The sequence below is a fragment of the Hyperolius riggenbachi genome, chromosome 2 (genome assembly GCF_040937935.1).
Source record: "Hyperolius riggenbachi isolate aHypRig1 chromosome 2, aHypRig1.pri, whole genome shotgun sequence".
In the NCBI taxonomy this organism is placed as follows: domain Eukaryota; kingdom Metazoa; phylum Chordata; class Amphibia; order Anura; family Hyperoliidae; genus Hyperolius; species Hyperolius riggenbachi.
In genome coordinates, this window is record NC_090647.1 from 394,318,011 (window position 1) to 394,333,227 (window position 15,217).

The 15,217-nt window shown below is 46.6% G+C and overlaps 1 protein-coding gene across 14 annotated transcripts in view; it reads right to left on the bottom strand.

Annotated features, from left to right (window-relative positions):
* Positions 1-15,217, bottom strand: part of PLXNA2 (plexin A2) — a 3,799,727-nt gene that overhangs the window by 2,081,001 nt on the left and 1,703,509 nt on the right. For all 14 annotated transcript variants that reach the window (XM_068269767.1, XM_068269773.1, XM_068269774.1 and 11 more), the window contains one exon: positions 1,725-1,818. In XM_068269767.1, coding sequence (XP_068125868.1) covers positions 1,725-1,818 — 94 coding nt within the window. The remainder of the gene's footprint in view (positions 1-1,724; positions 1,819-15,217) is intronic.

Here is a 15,217-nt window from a genome sequence, read left to right on the forward strand (position 1 = left end):
TACATGCAAATCGCACACTATCCTTGCAGTCTGCAAATTCTGATGGCTCTACTGTACAGATTTTTTTTCTGCACAGTCCTCGGCACTGCACAGATTTCCTGACAAGTAGAAACAGGCCCATTGACTATTATTGGCTATGCGAATATGCTTGCAGTAAACACATGCAGAATCGCTCTAGTGGAAACGAGCCCTTACAATTGTTTTGAATTCAGCTTCTGTTTGTGTCTTTATAGTTATTTAATAAAATAAATTATTTAATAAAAAAACCCACATAAAACTTATCACTGCTTTCTTTATTAATATTCTCATCCAGATAGGCGCAGCTAAAGGCAAACTGGATGCGTATTCTCATCCAGTTTGCAATCGGCGGTACCTTTGTCGCCGGTTTGGGGAAGAGAAGCAAAGCTTCTCTGAGCCAACCGCAGTGCTTGTGATGGCCCCCTGATGGCCCCCGAACAGGGGCCATGTCCATTCATAATAAATAACGTGAATGAACAGAAAAAAAGAAAAAAAAAACTAAACGGTTTCTGGTAAAACAGGAACTGATTCTAGAGCCATCTCGTGGCGAAAAGTTAAATTACACACTACACATTTTTTTTAATTCAAAATATTAATATGTTTTAAACATTTCCAAAGCCCCCTTCCCACACCACAGTTACCAAGTGAATAGATTGAAAAAAAAATAGTTGCCTTAGGGACTCTTTTTCTTTTTAATATGTATGTTGTGTACAATATGAGGTATATTGCCAAGCAAGAGTGCTTCCCTCGTTTGTTTGTTTGAATCCATCATTCTTGTGTGGAGTGGTGAACCACAGGGGGTAAGCACTGGCAGCCAGGTGGAAAGTTCCCCTGGAAGGAGGTCGAGGAAGGGTCATCTATTGGGCAAGGTTTGACATAATATATCAATAGGTTTGGACAAAGAGTGTGGAAAGGGAAGGAGCATTTGTCGCTTTACTGGAAGTGGGCAGTTTGATGCCACATTTAGATTCCATACTACTCATTTGAGTTTTGGCTCTGACAATGTAAGTAGCAGATGATTCTGCTACAGATGACAAGGAGCATGTGCACTAGGAATAATGCTTTCAAGCAGAAGGTAGCATCAAGCTGCAAGTGCTGGCATGCTACTGCCGTAGCCTGCATTCACCAATTAAGTAAAAAAACACCTCTGGGAGCTGATAAAATAGGCTCAGTGGGCCATAGCTTGAGCATTCAAACTAGGTCCTCCATAATGCAATGTAGTCATCTTTACTGCACCCTGGCTGCAGCAACACATTTATTTCCACACCTTTCCTACTGCTTTGATGGTAAAGGAGCCACAGCAGCTTACATTATTCTACACCTACCTGTCATGTCATCCTCTGTCACCCTGATCAACCTCTCATCTATCTTCCATATGTTTATTCCAGGCCACCTATCCACTCACCCCTCTAAGGGGGGGGGGGTGATATCTGGACTTTTTGGGACTTAATTTAGCATTTGCAATATAGGGACTTGACATCTGCTCTTGTGGGGACATGATATTAAACTTTTATGATGGGGGTGTGTGTCTAGGGGGCATCATATAGGTCAGCATCAGCCCAGTGCTTGCCCTCCATTAACTACCGAGGGGGGGGGGGGGAAGTGACACAAGGTGTCTTATCTGGAGCTCAAAATAGGTCTAAACAGCTCCACGAAAAATAGTCCCTAGTGACATTCCAATGTTTCTGTAATAAAAATTGACATACATTCACTGAATCTTTGCCCTTATACTTCACTCGAATTCTTGGCTCCTGTATGATGTCAAGGTTGGTGCCAGTAACTGTCAGGGATGTGTGACCACTGTCAATTAGAAGAAGAGACTTGTGTTACATAACAAAAACACAGAAGGCACAAAATATTGTTATACAAGATTTTGTTGATAATGTATAAAGAGGAAATATGAAAATATATGCCTCAGCTTTAAAGAGAACCCGAGGTGGGTTTGAAGAATGTGATCTGCATACAGAGGCTGGATCTGCCTATACAGCCCAGCCTCTGTTGCTATCCCAAACCCCCCTAAGGTCCCCCTGCACTCTGCAATCCCTCATAAACCACAGCCACGCTGATGACACACAGCTTGTCAGAGCTGGCTGTGTTTATCTCTATAGTGTCAGTCTGCTGCTCTCCCCGCCTCCTGCAGAACTCCAGTCCCCGCCTGCCTCCCTTCCCTCCTCGCTGATTGGAGGGAAGGGACGGGGGCAAGGACCGGAGCTATGCAGGAGGTGGGGGAGCAGCCGAGACTGACACTACAGATGTAAACACAGCCTCACAGCACGGCTGTGATTTATGAGGGATTGCAGAGTGCAGGGGGACCTTAGGGGGGTTTGGGATAGCAACAGAGGCTGGGCTGTATAGGCAGATCCAGCCTCTGTATGCAGATAACATTCTTTAAACACACCTCGGGTTCTCTTTAATGACATTTCACAAAGTGGATTCTGTGTAGTAGCCATTGAAATTTTAATTGAGCCTGCTAGGTTAGTGCTATATTTTCAAACCTTTATTAACAGATTTACTAGTTTACAATGTTAGCTTTGCGGGTTTGGATCCTAATAGTCTGTATTCTAAATTATGGGAATACAATAATACAATACAATACAATACAATAACATTTGTAAAGCGCTTTTTTTCCCATAGGACTCAAAGTATAGTTATGAGTGAAACAACTTGTTTTAGTAAAAGTGACAGATTTTTATCAACATCACAAGACCATTATTTCAAGCAGGTGGTAACCTAACTAACCACAGGAAATGCTCTGCTTGGTCATTTCAAATAGACCATATGTTATTTCTAATGTGCAACTTGGGAAACTGACTATAATAAGGTAACATTTCACCTGCAACTTAATCCTAGTATATACCTTATGAACATTTGAAAAATAAGAATAATCCTTCACAGAAGGAAAAATAACTCTCCATACATCTACAACAGGGGTAGGGAGCCTATGGCTCGGGAGCCAAATGTGGCTCTTTTGATGGCTACATCTGGCTCACATACAAATCAGTAGAGGTTGATTCATTAAGCCACATTGATCAAGCAGCGCAGCTTAGTGTGGCAGCGCAAGTAAAATTTTCATAGTAGCGCAAGTAAAATTTTCAAAGTAGGCACGCTACTGCTGTAGCATGCGCTACCCCAAAACGAACGCTGCTCCAATTGTCCCACTCTGGACCTTGTCAGGTCCAGTGACTTTGTAGGACGAGATCCCTGCACTTTGGCCCAATAGGCTGCCTGTCAAGTGACAAGCAGCCTATTGGGCCAATCAAAGTAAATCAACCCCTAAGTCAGCTAGCTAATTGTACAAGCTGTTAGTCGGTATTTCTCCTGTCTGGCTCTCGGGGAAATTGCTGATGTTGCTGAAACCCAAGAGACATCACAATTGCAACAGGGACGTGAGCCCTACTGTCCCAGTTTGAAATATATTGTATGGCTCTCTCAGAATTACATTTTAAAATATCTGGTGTTTATGGCTCTCTCAGCCAACAAGGCCCATGATCCCAGATCTACAAGATGCAACCACTCAATAGACATTTTTATTGATTTATTAGCTACTGCTGAAAAGGCCCTAGAACCCGATGACACATCCATCTCAGGATCTAATTGCAATCTCCCCCAAATGTCACACAACCTTCCTTACAACCCTTTAATTGTCCCAATACAGATCTGAAAAAGTTGCCTGCGACCCATTAGGTGCATAAATATTAGCAAAAGTATATGTTTGACCCAATTGACCATTCAAAAAAATGTATCTACTCTATTCATCACACATCTGTAGAGATGACTCGAACCTCCGATTTTAGGTTCGCAAACCTCGAACGTGAACTTCCGCAAAAGTTCGGGTTCTCGTGAACTTCGCGAACCGCAATACACTTCAATGGGGAGGTGTGACAATCCAGCCCCGCAATCCCGTCGAGATCTGCTCCCGTTAGCGTTCGCAGGAAGTACGGTGAGCAGACGAATGACAAAGACCGGTTGCTGGATCGTCAGAGGAAAGAAGGTTAATGCTTAAAGACTGTGAGCAATGCGACGTTAAAGAAAGGTTACTGGGTCCATATATGATGCGATCTCTAATTGTATTTACAATCGAGAAACTAAAGTTATCGATTTCACACAGGAAATCGGGTACTAGCTAATCCTAGAAGGAAGAAACGGTTATTTACAACCTAGCTAGCAAATCAACAATTTATAAGCAAATAATAAAACAATGCGGTAGTATGACTCTGACTCTTCAGAGGGCAGATTCATTATAGCTGCAATCAGATGACCAGAACAGACACAAGACTGAACGATAAAATCGTTAGTTTTATTCTAAAACTACATACACACAGCTTAAAGAGACACTGAAGCGAGAATAAATCTCGCTTCAGTGCTTATATTCAGCAGGGGCATGTGTGCCCCTGCTAAAACGCCGCTATCCCGCGGCTAAACGGGGGTCCCTTACCCCCCAAAACCCCCCCCTGCAAAATCTACGACCAACTTGGTCGTAGATTTTGCTGTTGTTGAGGCAGGGCTAACGGCTGCAGCCCTGCCTCTCAGCGCCGTCTATCAGCGGCGCATCGCCGCCTCTCCCCCGCCCCTCTCAGCGAAGGAAAACTGAGAGGGGCGGGGGAGAGGCGGAGATACACGCTGACAGACGCGCGTGATGCAGGACTGCGGCCATTAGCCCTGCCTCAATGCGGAAGAGATCGCCCGCTGCACGGAGGGGATTTGGGCGGTAAGGGACCCGTTTAGCCGCAGGATAGCGGCATTTTAGCAGGGGCACACATGCCCCTGCTGAATATAAGCACTGAAGCGAGATTTATTCTCGCTTCAGTGTCTCTTTAAATTAGCCCACAGATAGATATACCTGTCCGGCAGAACAGATTGGTTTGGATAGAAAGAGAATAGAGATGAAAAGAAACAGAATGTCTTAATATACAGTTCAAATACCGTTATTGGTAGTCCATGCCTCAATCGTAAGTCTTTGGTGAAAAGTCCAAGATGGCGATTGCCATGTGGCCAGAGGCCGTGATAGGAATAATCCAAGATGGAGATTTTGACCCATGTCCTGGCGGGCTGCCGGTTGATGTTAACTCGACATCAGATTTTAGATGATGGACCTGGAGCTTTCTGGTCTCTCTGTAGTTATAGCCCCCACTCCAGCAAGGAGGGGTTAGGGGGCGTGGATCACACACCTTTTTGGAACAGGAGATATGCATGCCGCTCTCATGGACACAGGAATATACCTGAATCATGATAGGTGTGCTTATCTGCAAACCATACAGGTTATGTTAAATCTAGTAACTGTAATGAATACTGAATTATCAGCTGCGGTGGATAACAGTACCACCGCAGCTGCTTCTGGTACCCTGCCTGCCAGTCTCCCTGTGCCTCGGGCGTCTAGCATGCCGAGGACGGGCGTGGGTGGTCGCCGCTTGCCGGCTGTGGGAGATGATGGGGCCACCGCGGGCATTGCTGGGTCCCAGCCTGCCAGGTTTTCCGCGTCTCAGGCGTCTAGTACGCCGGGGACGTGTGTCTCTACTGTTCTCAGGGGCACATTAGCGCATGCGCGCACTCGCCATCAGGATCTTTATGCCGGGAGGAGGCGCATCAGCTGACTGGCTGGTCGGCTGACGTCAGCGAGCACGTTAGCCTCTCCTGATTGGCTGAGGCTGATGGGCGTGGTTGGAGGGTCTCCTCCGCTTCTTAAACCTCTCTGCTTCACTTGCAATTTGTCTGCTGTCGTGAATACTCCGTGTTAGCGTTCAGACCTTAATCAGTTCCCTAGTGTGTTAGAACCGGCAGGAGCTGGGAATTCACACTAAGCTTAGGATCTGCTTGATAGCTTAAATTGTACTAAATTGTGTATTATCTGTGTGTGACTCTGGCTAGCTCTGACCAACCTTACTCTTAGTGATTCTGTACTTTAGCCTATCTGATCCTGTTGCCTACTCAGCCTGTTAAACACTCTGTCTCTGTCTCCTGATTCTGTACCTTTGCCCATCTGATCTAACTGCCAAACTCTGCCTGGATACCGTTTTGCTTCTGCCTGTCGATTCTGTACTGTAATCTGTCTGTCTGTTGCCAAACCGTTCTGTCTGACCACTCTACTCTCACCAGGGAGCCCTCGTCTCTGGTGAGAGGTGCTGTACTACAGTGCCCACCAGCTCCTCTGGTGAGGTATTGCCAAAACTGTCAGTACATACTGTTGCACCAATCACTACACGCAGTGCAATAAAATAGTGTTACTTACTTGTACACTTAGCATCTGTATCGTATATCTGTATTATTGGTGATTCTGCAGATCACCATATAATCAGGTATATATCTGCATTATAGGTGATACTGCAGATCACCTGATAATCAGAACTCTGATCTTGCTAGCACCCATCGTTACAGTAACATTTTTTGGTTTGTCAGAATTTATCAAGAACGTTGATACCAAACTTGGGGGATCAGACCCCTGGGGTATTAGAGGCTTATTTTAAAACAGTCTTACGCTAGATCTGGGAGTCCGATTGGTCCGTAAACTTCTCAGAACCAGTGTCCTGCGGAATTCCACAACCTGTGCAGATTTGATGGGCATAGAGATTTGCTATGCCATGAATTATGAAGAAAATGTGAAGGAAATATGGATATTGGGATTCCTGAGGTCACAGTAGGTCAGCTGCTTCCAGAGAGAAACTGATAAGATCTGTGTATTTGCTAGCTCTGTGTGGAGGTGGGAAAGCTAGATACACTATTCTCCCAGAAACTTGGGATTTACGATTTATGTCAGGCTTATCTGTGATGGATGGGCTATATAACTTCCCAGAAACGCTAGGTGACAAATTTCACACAAAATTGCCAGGGCTTGCCAGTAGAACCAGGAAAGAGAGAAAAAAAAGTGATTTTAAACCAACAAATGTCATTTTGGTTGGTTTTCAAAGAGACTTGCGTTTGTGGCTTCATGACGCATTCGATATGTCATATCGATGGCGTCACACCTCCTTCCCGGGGAAGATTGCTGAACGACTGTTCTCACACGAGAACACGACTGAAGTAAAACCAACTTGCTACTTGTGCTCATTACAATGGGAACGCCCGGGTTCCACATGACCTTGGGGGTTGCCCTTTCTGTGTTGGTCAGTGGTCTAGCCCGGAGGCTACAGGGCTTGGCAAACTTCCTTTAGTATCCCGCTGTTCCCAGAGAGGCCTGTACCTCTGTCATGACAATCTGATCTGCGTCTGGTTCAACGGTCAGATTGTCAGCTGACAGCTGTCCTAGTACCAGGGACAAGTGATCGCAGTGTTGCTCCCATGTGGGGCGGAACACAGGGATGTCATCCAGGTACGTGACTGTACAACCGTGCTTGCCCTTCAACAGGTCGTTCCACGCCTGTTGAAAGGTGGCTGGGGCATTCATCATACCAAAAGACATCCGCATCGAGGCGTTACAGTCAAATGGCATGATAGATGTGGGTTCCAGGCATGCCTCGGGCACGATTGGAATCTGTCAGTATCGGTGGCTCCGTTCCATGATCGTTAGGTACTTGGCGGATGCCAGCCAATCCAACAGATCACCGAGGGTGTCGTGGGATACGCAACGGTTATTGGGATGTCGTCTGGCATCCTATAGTCCTCACAGAACCTGGTGGTCTGTGAGCTAGAGGATTTGCGGAGGACAGCCGTCTGTAACATCTCCTCATACTTCATCTTTACTTTTGCTTGCACCTCTGGAGAGGCGCTGTAGGAGATCTGCCATAAGGGCTTGGGAGTCCACGGGTCCCTTCTGTGAAATGCTGTATCCTGCCCAGGGTTGCTGCGAAGATTTCGCTGTGGGGGCGCAATGCGCATCAGCGAGGCCTTCTGGGAGTACGAGAGGTGGGGGGTGACTTTCACATCATCCGCCAATACTCGTGTGGGAGCTATCAAGCCTGACAGGGGACCTGTGTCTTCTTGTTCTGATTGGCCGTACTCTCCTAGAACTAACTGCGTTCTGTCTGACTGGGCTTCTAACAGATCCACATGGACCATGCTTCACCTGGGGTGTCAGTCGCATGGCGAATGGGTTCACTGGAGCAGTTACCATTCTCCCTGTACACCTGTAGTGGAGCTTCCACTGCTGGTGGCTTAGTGGGCTGGCCACTAAGTACACGCAGGTTGAAGTCGCTCTGTAGTATCCTCACGGATGTGGGACTACAAATATCAGCCAGCTGCCTAGTGAGATCTGTGGTCAGCTGCGGAAGATCAAACTCTCTGGGGTCAGAGCTGACAGGAATGCCTGTAGGCTCTGAACTCAGGTTACCACCAGTACTGTGCGTGTCTGTCTGCAGAAGTACACCACAATAAAAATCACATTTTGGGTAAATTACGTCAATATTGACGTTGGTCTGGGGGTCAGAGATATCAGGGGAAGTCGAGACTTCTCCAGATAGTGCTGAGTCCAGACTACTGGTGACACTGAAAGCATCATCCAGAGTACTCTCATAAACATGCACAACATTATCAAAAGCATTTTCATAACATGACGTGTCATTTTTAGCATGAGTGTCATCCACCTGAAAGTCAGAATCGTCAGAAGGGATCCCTGCTGTCAGCTCTGAGTTCATGCGGCTGGCCATAGGGTATGTAATGGCCAGAACAAGTACAGCATTTCCATCACAATTATTACTGACACATGCATTTTCCTTAGCAATAACAGGTGCAGAAATAGATAAAAGACAGTCAGTTGCTGGTACATTTAAATCTGAGGATACCTCCCGCCCAGCGGCGTTAGGTACCGTAGCAATAGCAGGTAAGGTGTTGACATCTACACACTATAGATGCCTGGAGAGCGCGTCCAACAGGTCAGACAAACCTGTAACTAAAGCCGGTGCCATGTCCCAGCCGGATTGCTCCCACGGCTTTAGGAAGTACCCAGAAAGACACAAGAGACGGCACACCACTGCCTGCAAACAATTTTGCTGTATTGGATCAAGTACACTACATGTTACGGATATTACATCCTTCCTCAGGTGTCAAACAGCAAATGAAACATACACCATTATATATCATCAGGAGAGCGACCACACCCATCGTGGCTAGCTCCACCTTCTCCCATAATCACCAATGTCCATCTCCCAAAATAGTCTTTGCGGTCATCTGGCACTCCAACAGGCTACCAATAGTACATAGAAAAAACTGACCGTCATTCAAGCACTTCCAATGATGGACTGCCACTACTCCACCTACAAATGACATGCAATACATAAATAACATGTATACACTAACAGCATTATACGCACATCTTAGAATTATACAATATACCAACATCTTTTATAGAAAACATTTGAGAGGTAGCCTCTCATTCATACCTCTTGGGGCTACAACATCCAGCATATGTATCCATCTGGATTCTTTTTGCTTTAATACTTTCTCTAAATCACCCCCTCTATTCGATGGATTTAATGCCTCCAAAACACACCATCTCAGCTGTGATGCGTTGTGTCCCATGACAGCAAAGTGTCTTGCTACTGAAGTGTCATAGCTCTTTCGTTCACCCTCAGCATATTTGCTGATGGCCCTCTTATGCTCCTGTATCCTGGTCCTCACTGCTCTAGTGGTCTCTCCAACGTACATTAGCCCGCACGGGCACTTGAGCCCATAAATGGCCCAAGGTGTAGAACAATAGTATCTTCCTTTAATAGTGATTTTGCGTCCAGTGTGTGGGTGACAAACTACCTCTCCTTTAATGATGCCACTGCATACATTGCAATTGAGACACGGATGTGTCCCTGGTTTACCTGTGCTCACCTCATCTCTCCTGGGGGCGGTGTCCGTATGCCTAACACTGTCCTGAATCGTCCTACCCCTCCTGATTGAAAATATGGGTTCCTCTTTGAATAATGTCCCAATCTCTTTATCAGTGCTTAACAGGGGCCAAAATCTACGTATGGACTCTTTAATTAATGTGGTATTTTTCCCCAAATTGGTGACCAATGGTATCCCCTTGGAGCTGCTCTTTCTAGAGGATCCATGTAACAGGGTGGACCTATCGATGGCTCGCACCTCCTGTCTAATCTTTTCAACCTTGGAGGCCTCATAACCTTTCTGTTTAAACTTCGTACAGATGGACTGGCTAGCTCGATCATATTCCTCCATGTTAGTGCAGATACGTCTGGCCCTAAGGAACTGCCCCCTCGGTATGGCCTTAACTACATGGCGATTATGATGGCTATCATGTCGCAACAAGTTGTTGCGATCTGTGGGCTTACAATATAATTTGGTAACAAACCGCCCTTCAGATGCCTTAATGGTAACATCCAGAAAGCTCACGCTTTCCCCAGATGCCTCCATAGTAAATTTGATAGTAGGATGCAACCTGTTTGCCTCTTCAACCATCTCAAGGAGCAGTTCCCTAGGGCCTTTCCATAAAAGTAAAATGTCATCCACAAAGCGGAAGTACTGCACAATGTATTTTTCATACAACGGATTTTTCAAAAACATGGAGCGTTCAAGCGATTCCACAAAAATATTTGCAATGGATGGAGCTGCCGGTGATCCCATGCTGGCTCCCTGGCGCTGCAAATATATGTCATCATGAAATTTAAAGTAGTTGGATCTGAGGACCAACTCCAATATATCGAGAAGAAAATATACCAGTCCATTGGACAAATTGGTCTCAAGTAGCCTGTCCTCTATTACAGAAATGGCCTCATCCTGGGGGATAGCTGTGAACAGACTCTGTATGTCCAAACTACAGAAAATAATGTCCTCAGGTATATCTGAGAGCCTTTCCAATCTCACTAGCAAATCCGTGGTGTCCTTAAGACAGTGTGTGAAAGATGACACAATTGGTTGTAGGTACGTATCAAGGAACCCCGCCAATGGATACAACGCTGAGCCTCTGCTAGCCACAATGGGACGTCCTGGAGGGTTCACTAGTTGCTTATGGACCTTGGGCAGTAAATACAGCAGAGGGACAACCGGATGTTCAACTTTAAGCCCCCTTTCTGTAGTGCTATCAATCACCCCATCCTCTACAGCAGACGCCAACAATATATCAACTTTCTCTTTAATTCTGGCCGTGGGGTCACCATCACATTTAACATAATGCATTTCATTGCGTACTTGTTTGAACCCCTCTTTCAAATAATCCTGTAGATCCTGTACGACTGTGGCTCCCCCTTTGTCTGCTTTGGTGATGATAATGCTCGAGTTGTCACTCAGTCTCTTGAGGGCTTGTTTTTGGGCATAGGTGAGGTTGGGATGTGCATATTTACTGTTGTCCCATTTCTGTTTTACCTCCCGTTTGACTGCTTTTTCAAACAAATCTATTGCTGGAAACTGCTCTTCAGGTGTCCAATTGGATCTCTGTAAATAACGTGTTAGTCTGTTCTCACTAGGGCCCTCATAGGTGGAATCTTTAAAATGGGCTTTTAATCTCAACCTCCTTGTAAATTTGAACAGATCCACCTCCCAATCAAATAGGGAATCACAGTGGGTCGGCACAAACCCTAAACCTTTTTCCAGCACAGACATTTCCACAGAATCCAGCCTATGGGATGAGATATTAATGACATTGCTCACCTCACTTATGTCCGTTTCCTGAGGTCGTAGCTGTCCCTCTGCTGCTGGTTCCTGGTGCTGGGACCTGTGCTGCCACCGCATTGTCCTGCCCCGCCTGACGCGCCCCCTGTGATGGGGACGCGGGCCTTTTGAAAATCCTGCGAGTCGGAATCCTCCGTCATGGAGTCTGCTGTGTCCCAGTGTTGGCGTCCTCGTCTCTGCCCGCCTCTGCCGCCTCGCGGCTTGCCTCTCGATCTAGCGCCCCGGCGTCTATTGCCATAGCTGTACCTTCCTGTAGGGGCCGGAAGTGCACCTCTGCTTCCCCTTCCGTGCGGGTACGCAGCCGTCCAGGAACCAACAACTTGGTTCCCCTCGGCGTCCATCACCTCCGCTTCTGCATGCGTTGGCTCACCGCCTCGCCCTCTACGCCGTTCGTCTTTCCAGGTGTACACGCGATCAGCACTATAATCATCGGCGTCCCTTTTCAACTTGGACTGTTTCCTGGCGGCAATGGTGCGTCGCTCAGCACTGATGTGCTCATCCATCTCATCCATGATTTCATTGTATTCATCAAAGTCCACATGTCCTTTCAGACTCTCCTCCATATCGCTGATGTCTTTCCTTAATTTTGACAGATGTACCTGTAGTCGCTCAATGGTAAGTACCATCACATCTATACTGCATTTATTAAGGATCTCGAAGAATTTCTGTATGAACAGCTGGTCATGGTTGAGCAATGTAGACCGTAGGCCAACTCTGTATCCTCTGGGGATCCTTCTGTTTTTGACATATTCAACAAGAAACACTTGATGCATGGAATATTGTAATTCCTTTCGTTTAAGCTGGTACAGAGTGTCTTTGATGTTGTCGCTGTTAGCATTCGTATCTGCTTCAAAGTCATCCATGGAGACCATCTCCAAGATGCGCTGTATATCCTCCTCACCATATGCAAAGGTGAGGGCTTGCTGCCCCGTGCTGCTGGCAGTGGCGGTGCTGGTGCCTTCACCGCTGTCCTTGTCCACGCTGCTCTCCATGCTGGAGCAATCAACGATATATCCACACACTATAGATGCCTGGAGAGCGCGTCCAACAGGTCAGACAAACCTGTAACTAAAGCCGGTGCCTTGTCCCAGCCGGATTGCTCCCACGGCTTTAGGAAGTACCCAGAAAGACACAAGAGACGGCACACCACTGGCTGCAAACAATTTTGCTGTATTCTATAAAAGATGTTGGTATATTGTATAATTCTAAGATGTGCGTATAATGCTGTTAGTGTATACATGTTATTTATGTATTGCATGTCATTTTTAGGTGGAGTAGTGGCAGTCCATCATTGGAAGTGCTTGAATGACGGTCAGTTTTTTCTATGTACTATTGGTAGCCTGTTGGAGTGCCAGATGACCGCAAAGACTATTTTGGGAGATGGACATTGGTGATTATGGGAGAAGGTGGAGCTAGCCACGATGGGTGTGGTCGCTCTCCTGATGATATATAATGGTGTATGTTTCATTTGCTGTTTGACACCTGAGGAAGGATGTAATATCCGTAACATGTAGTGTACTTGATCCAATACAGCAAAATTGTTTGCAGCCAGTGGTGTGCCGTCTCGTGTCTTTCTGGGTACTTCCTAAAGCCGTGGGAGCAATCCGGCTGGGACAAGGCACCGGCTTTAGTTACAGGTTTGTCTGACCTGTTGGACGCGCTCTCCAGGCATCTATAGTGTGTGGATATATCGTTGATTGCTCCAGCATGGAGAGCAGCGTGGACAAGGACAGCGGTGAAGGCACCAGCACCGCCACTGCCAGCAGCACGGGGCAGCAAGCCCTCACCTTTGCATATGGTGAGGAGGATATACAGCGCATCTTGGAGATGGTCTCCATGGATGACTTTGAAGCAGATACGAATGCTAACAGCGACAACATCAAAGACACTCTGTACCAGCTTAAACGAAAGGAATTACAATATTCCATGCATCAAGTGTTTCTTGTTGAATATGTCAAAAACAGAAGGATCCCCAGAGGATACAGAGTTGGCCTACGGTCTACATTGCTCAACCATGACCAGCTGTTCATACAGAAATTCTTCGAGATCCTTAATAAATGCAGTATAGATGTGATGGTACTTACCATTGAGCGACTACAGGTACATCTGTCAAAATTAAGGAAAGACATCAGCGATATGGAGGAGAGTCTGAAAGGACATGTGGACTTTGATGAATACAATGAAATCATGGATGAGATGGATGAGCACATCAGTGCTGAGCGACGCACCATTGCCGCCAGGAAACAGTCCAAGTTGAAAAGGGACGCCGATGATTATAGTGCTGATCGCGTGTACACCTGGAAAGACGAACGGCGTAGAGGGCGAGGCGGTGAGCCAACGCATGCAGAAGCGGAGGTGATGGACGCCGAGGGGAACCAAGTTGTTGGTTCCTGGACGGCTGCGTACCCGCACGGAAGGGGAAGCAGAGGTGCACTTCCGGCCCCTACAGGAAGGTACAGCTATGGCAATAGACGCCGGGGCGCTAGATCGAGAGGCAAGCCGCGAGGCGGCAGAGGCGGGCAGAGACGAGGACGCCAACACTGGGACACAGCAGACTCCATGACGGAGGATTCCGACTCGCAGGATTTTCAAAAGGCCCGCGTCCCCATCACAGGGGGCGCGTCAGGCGGGGCAGGACAATGCGGTGGCAGCACAGGTCCCAGCACCAGGAACCAGCAGCAGAGGGACAGCTACGACCTCAGGAAACGGACATAAGTGAGGTGAGCAATGTCATTAATATCTCATCCCATAGGCTGGATTCTGTGGAAATGTCTGTGCTGGAAAAAGGTTTAGGGTTTGTGCCGACCCACTGTGATTCCCTATTTGATTGGGAGGTGGATCTGTTCAAATTTACAAGGAGGTTGAGATTAAAAGCCCATTTTAAAGATTCCACCTATGAGGGCCCTAGTGAGAACAGACTAACACGTTATTTACAGAGATCCAATTGGACACCTGAAGAGCAGTTTCCAGCAATAGATTTGTTTGAAAAAGCAGTCAAACGGGAGGTAAAACAGAAATGGGACAACAGTAAATATGCACATCCCAACCTCACCTATGCCCAAAAACAAGCCCTCAAGAGACTGAGTGACAACTCGAGCATTATCATCACCAAAGCAGACAAAGGGGGAGCCACAGTCGTACAGGATCTACAGGATTATTTGAAAGAGGGGTTCAGACAAGTACGCAATGAAATGCATTATGTTAAATGTGATGGTGACCCCACGGCCAGAATTAAAGAGAAAGTTGATATATTATTGGCGTCTGCTGTAGAGGATGGGGTGATTGATAGCACTACAGAAAGGGGGCTTAAAGTTGAACATCCGTTTGTCCCTCTGCTGTATTTACTGCCCAAGGTCCATAAGCAACTAGTGAACCCTCCAGGACGTCCCATTGTGGCTAGCAGAGGCTCAGCGTTGTATCCATTGGCGGGGTTCCTTGATACGTACCTACAACCAATTGTGTCATCTTTCACACACTGTCTTAAGGACACCACGGATTTGCTAGTGAGATTGGAAAGGCTCTCAGATATACCTGAGGACATTATTTTCTGTAGTTTGGACATACAGAGTCTGTTCACAGCTATCCCCCAGGATGAGGCCATTTCTGTAATAGAGGACAGGCTACTTGAGACCAATTTGTCCAATGGACTGGTATA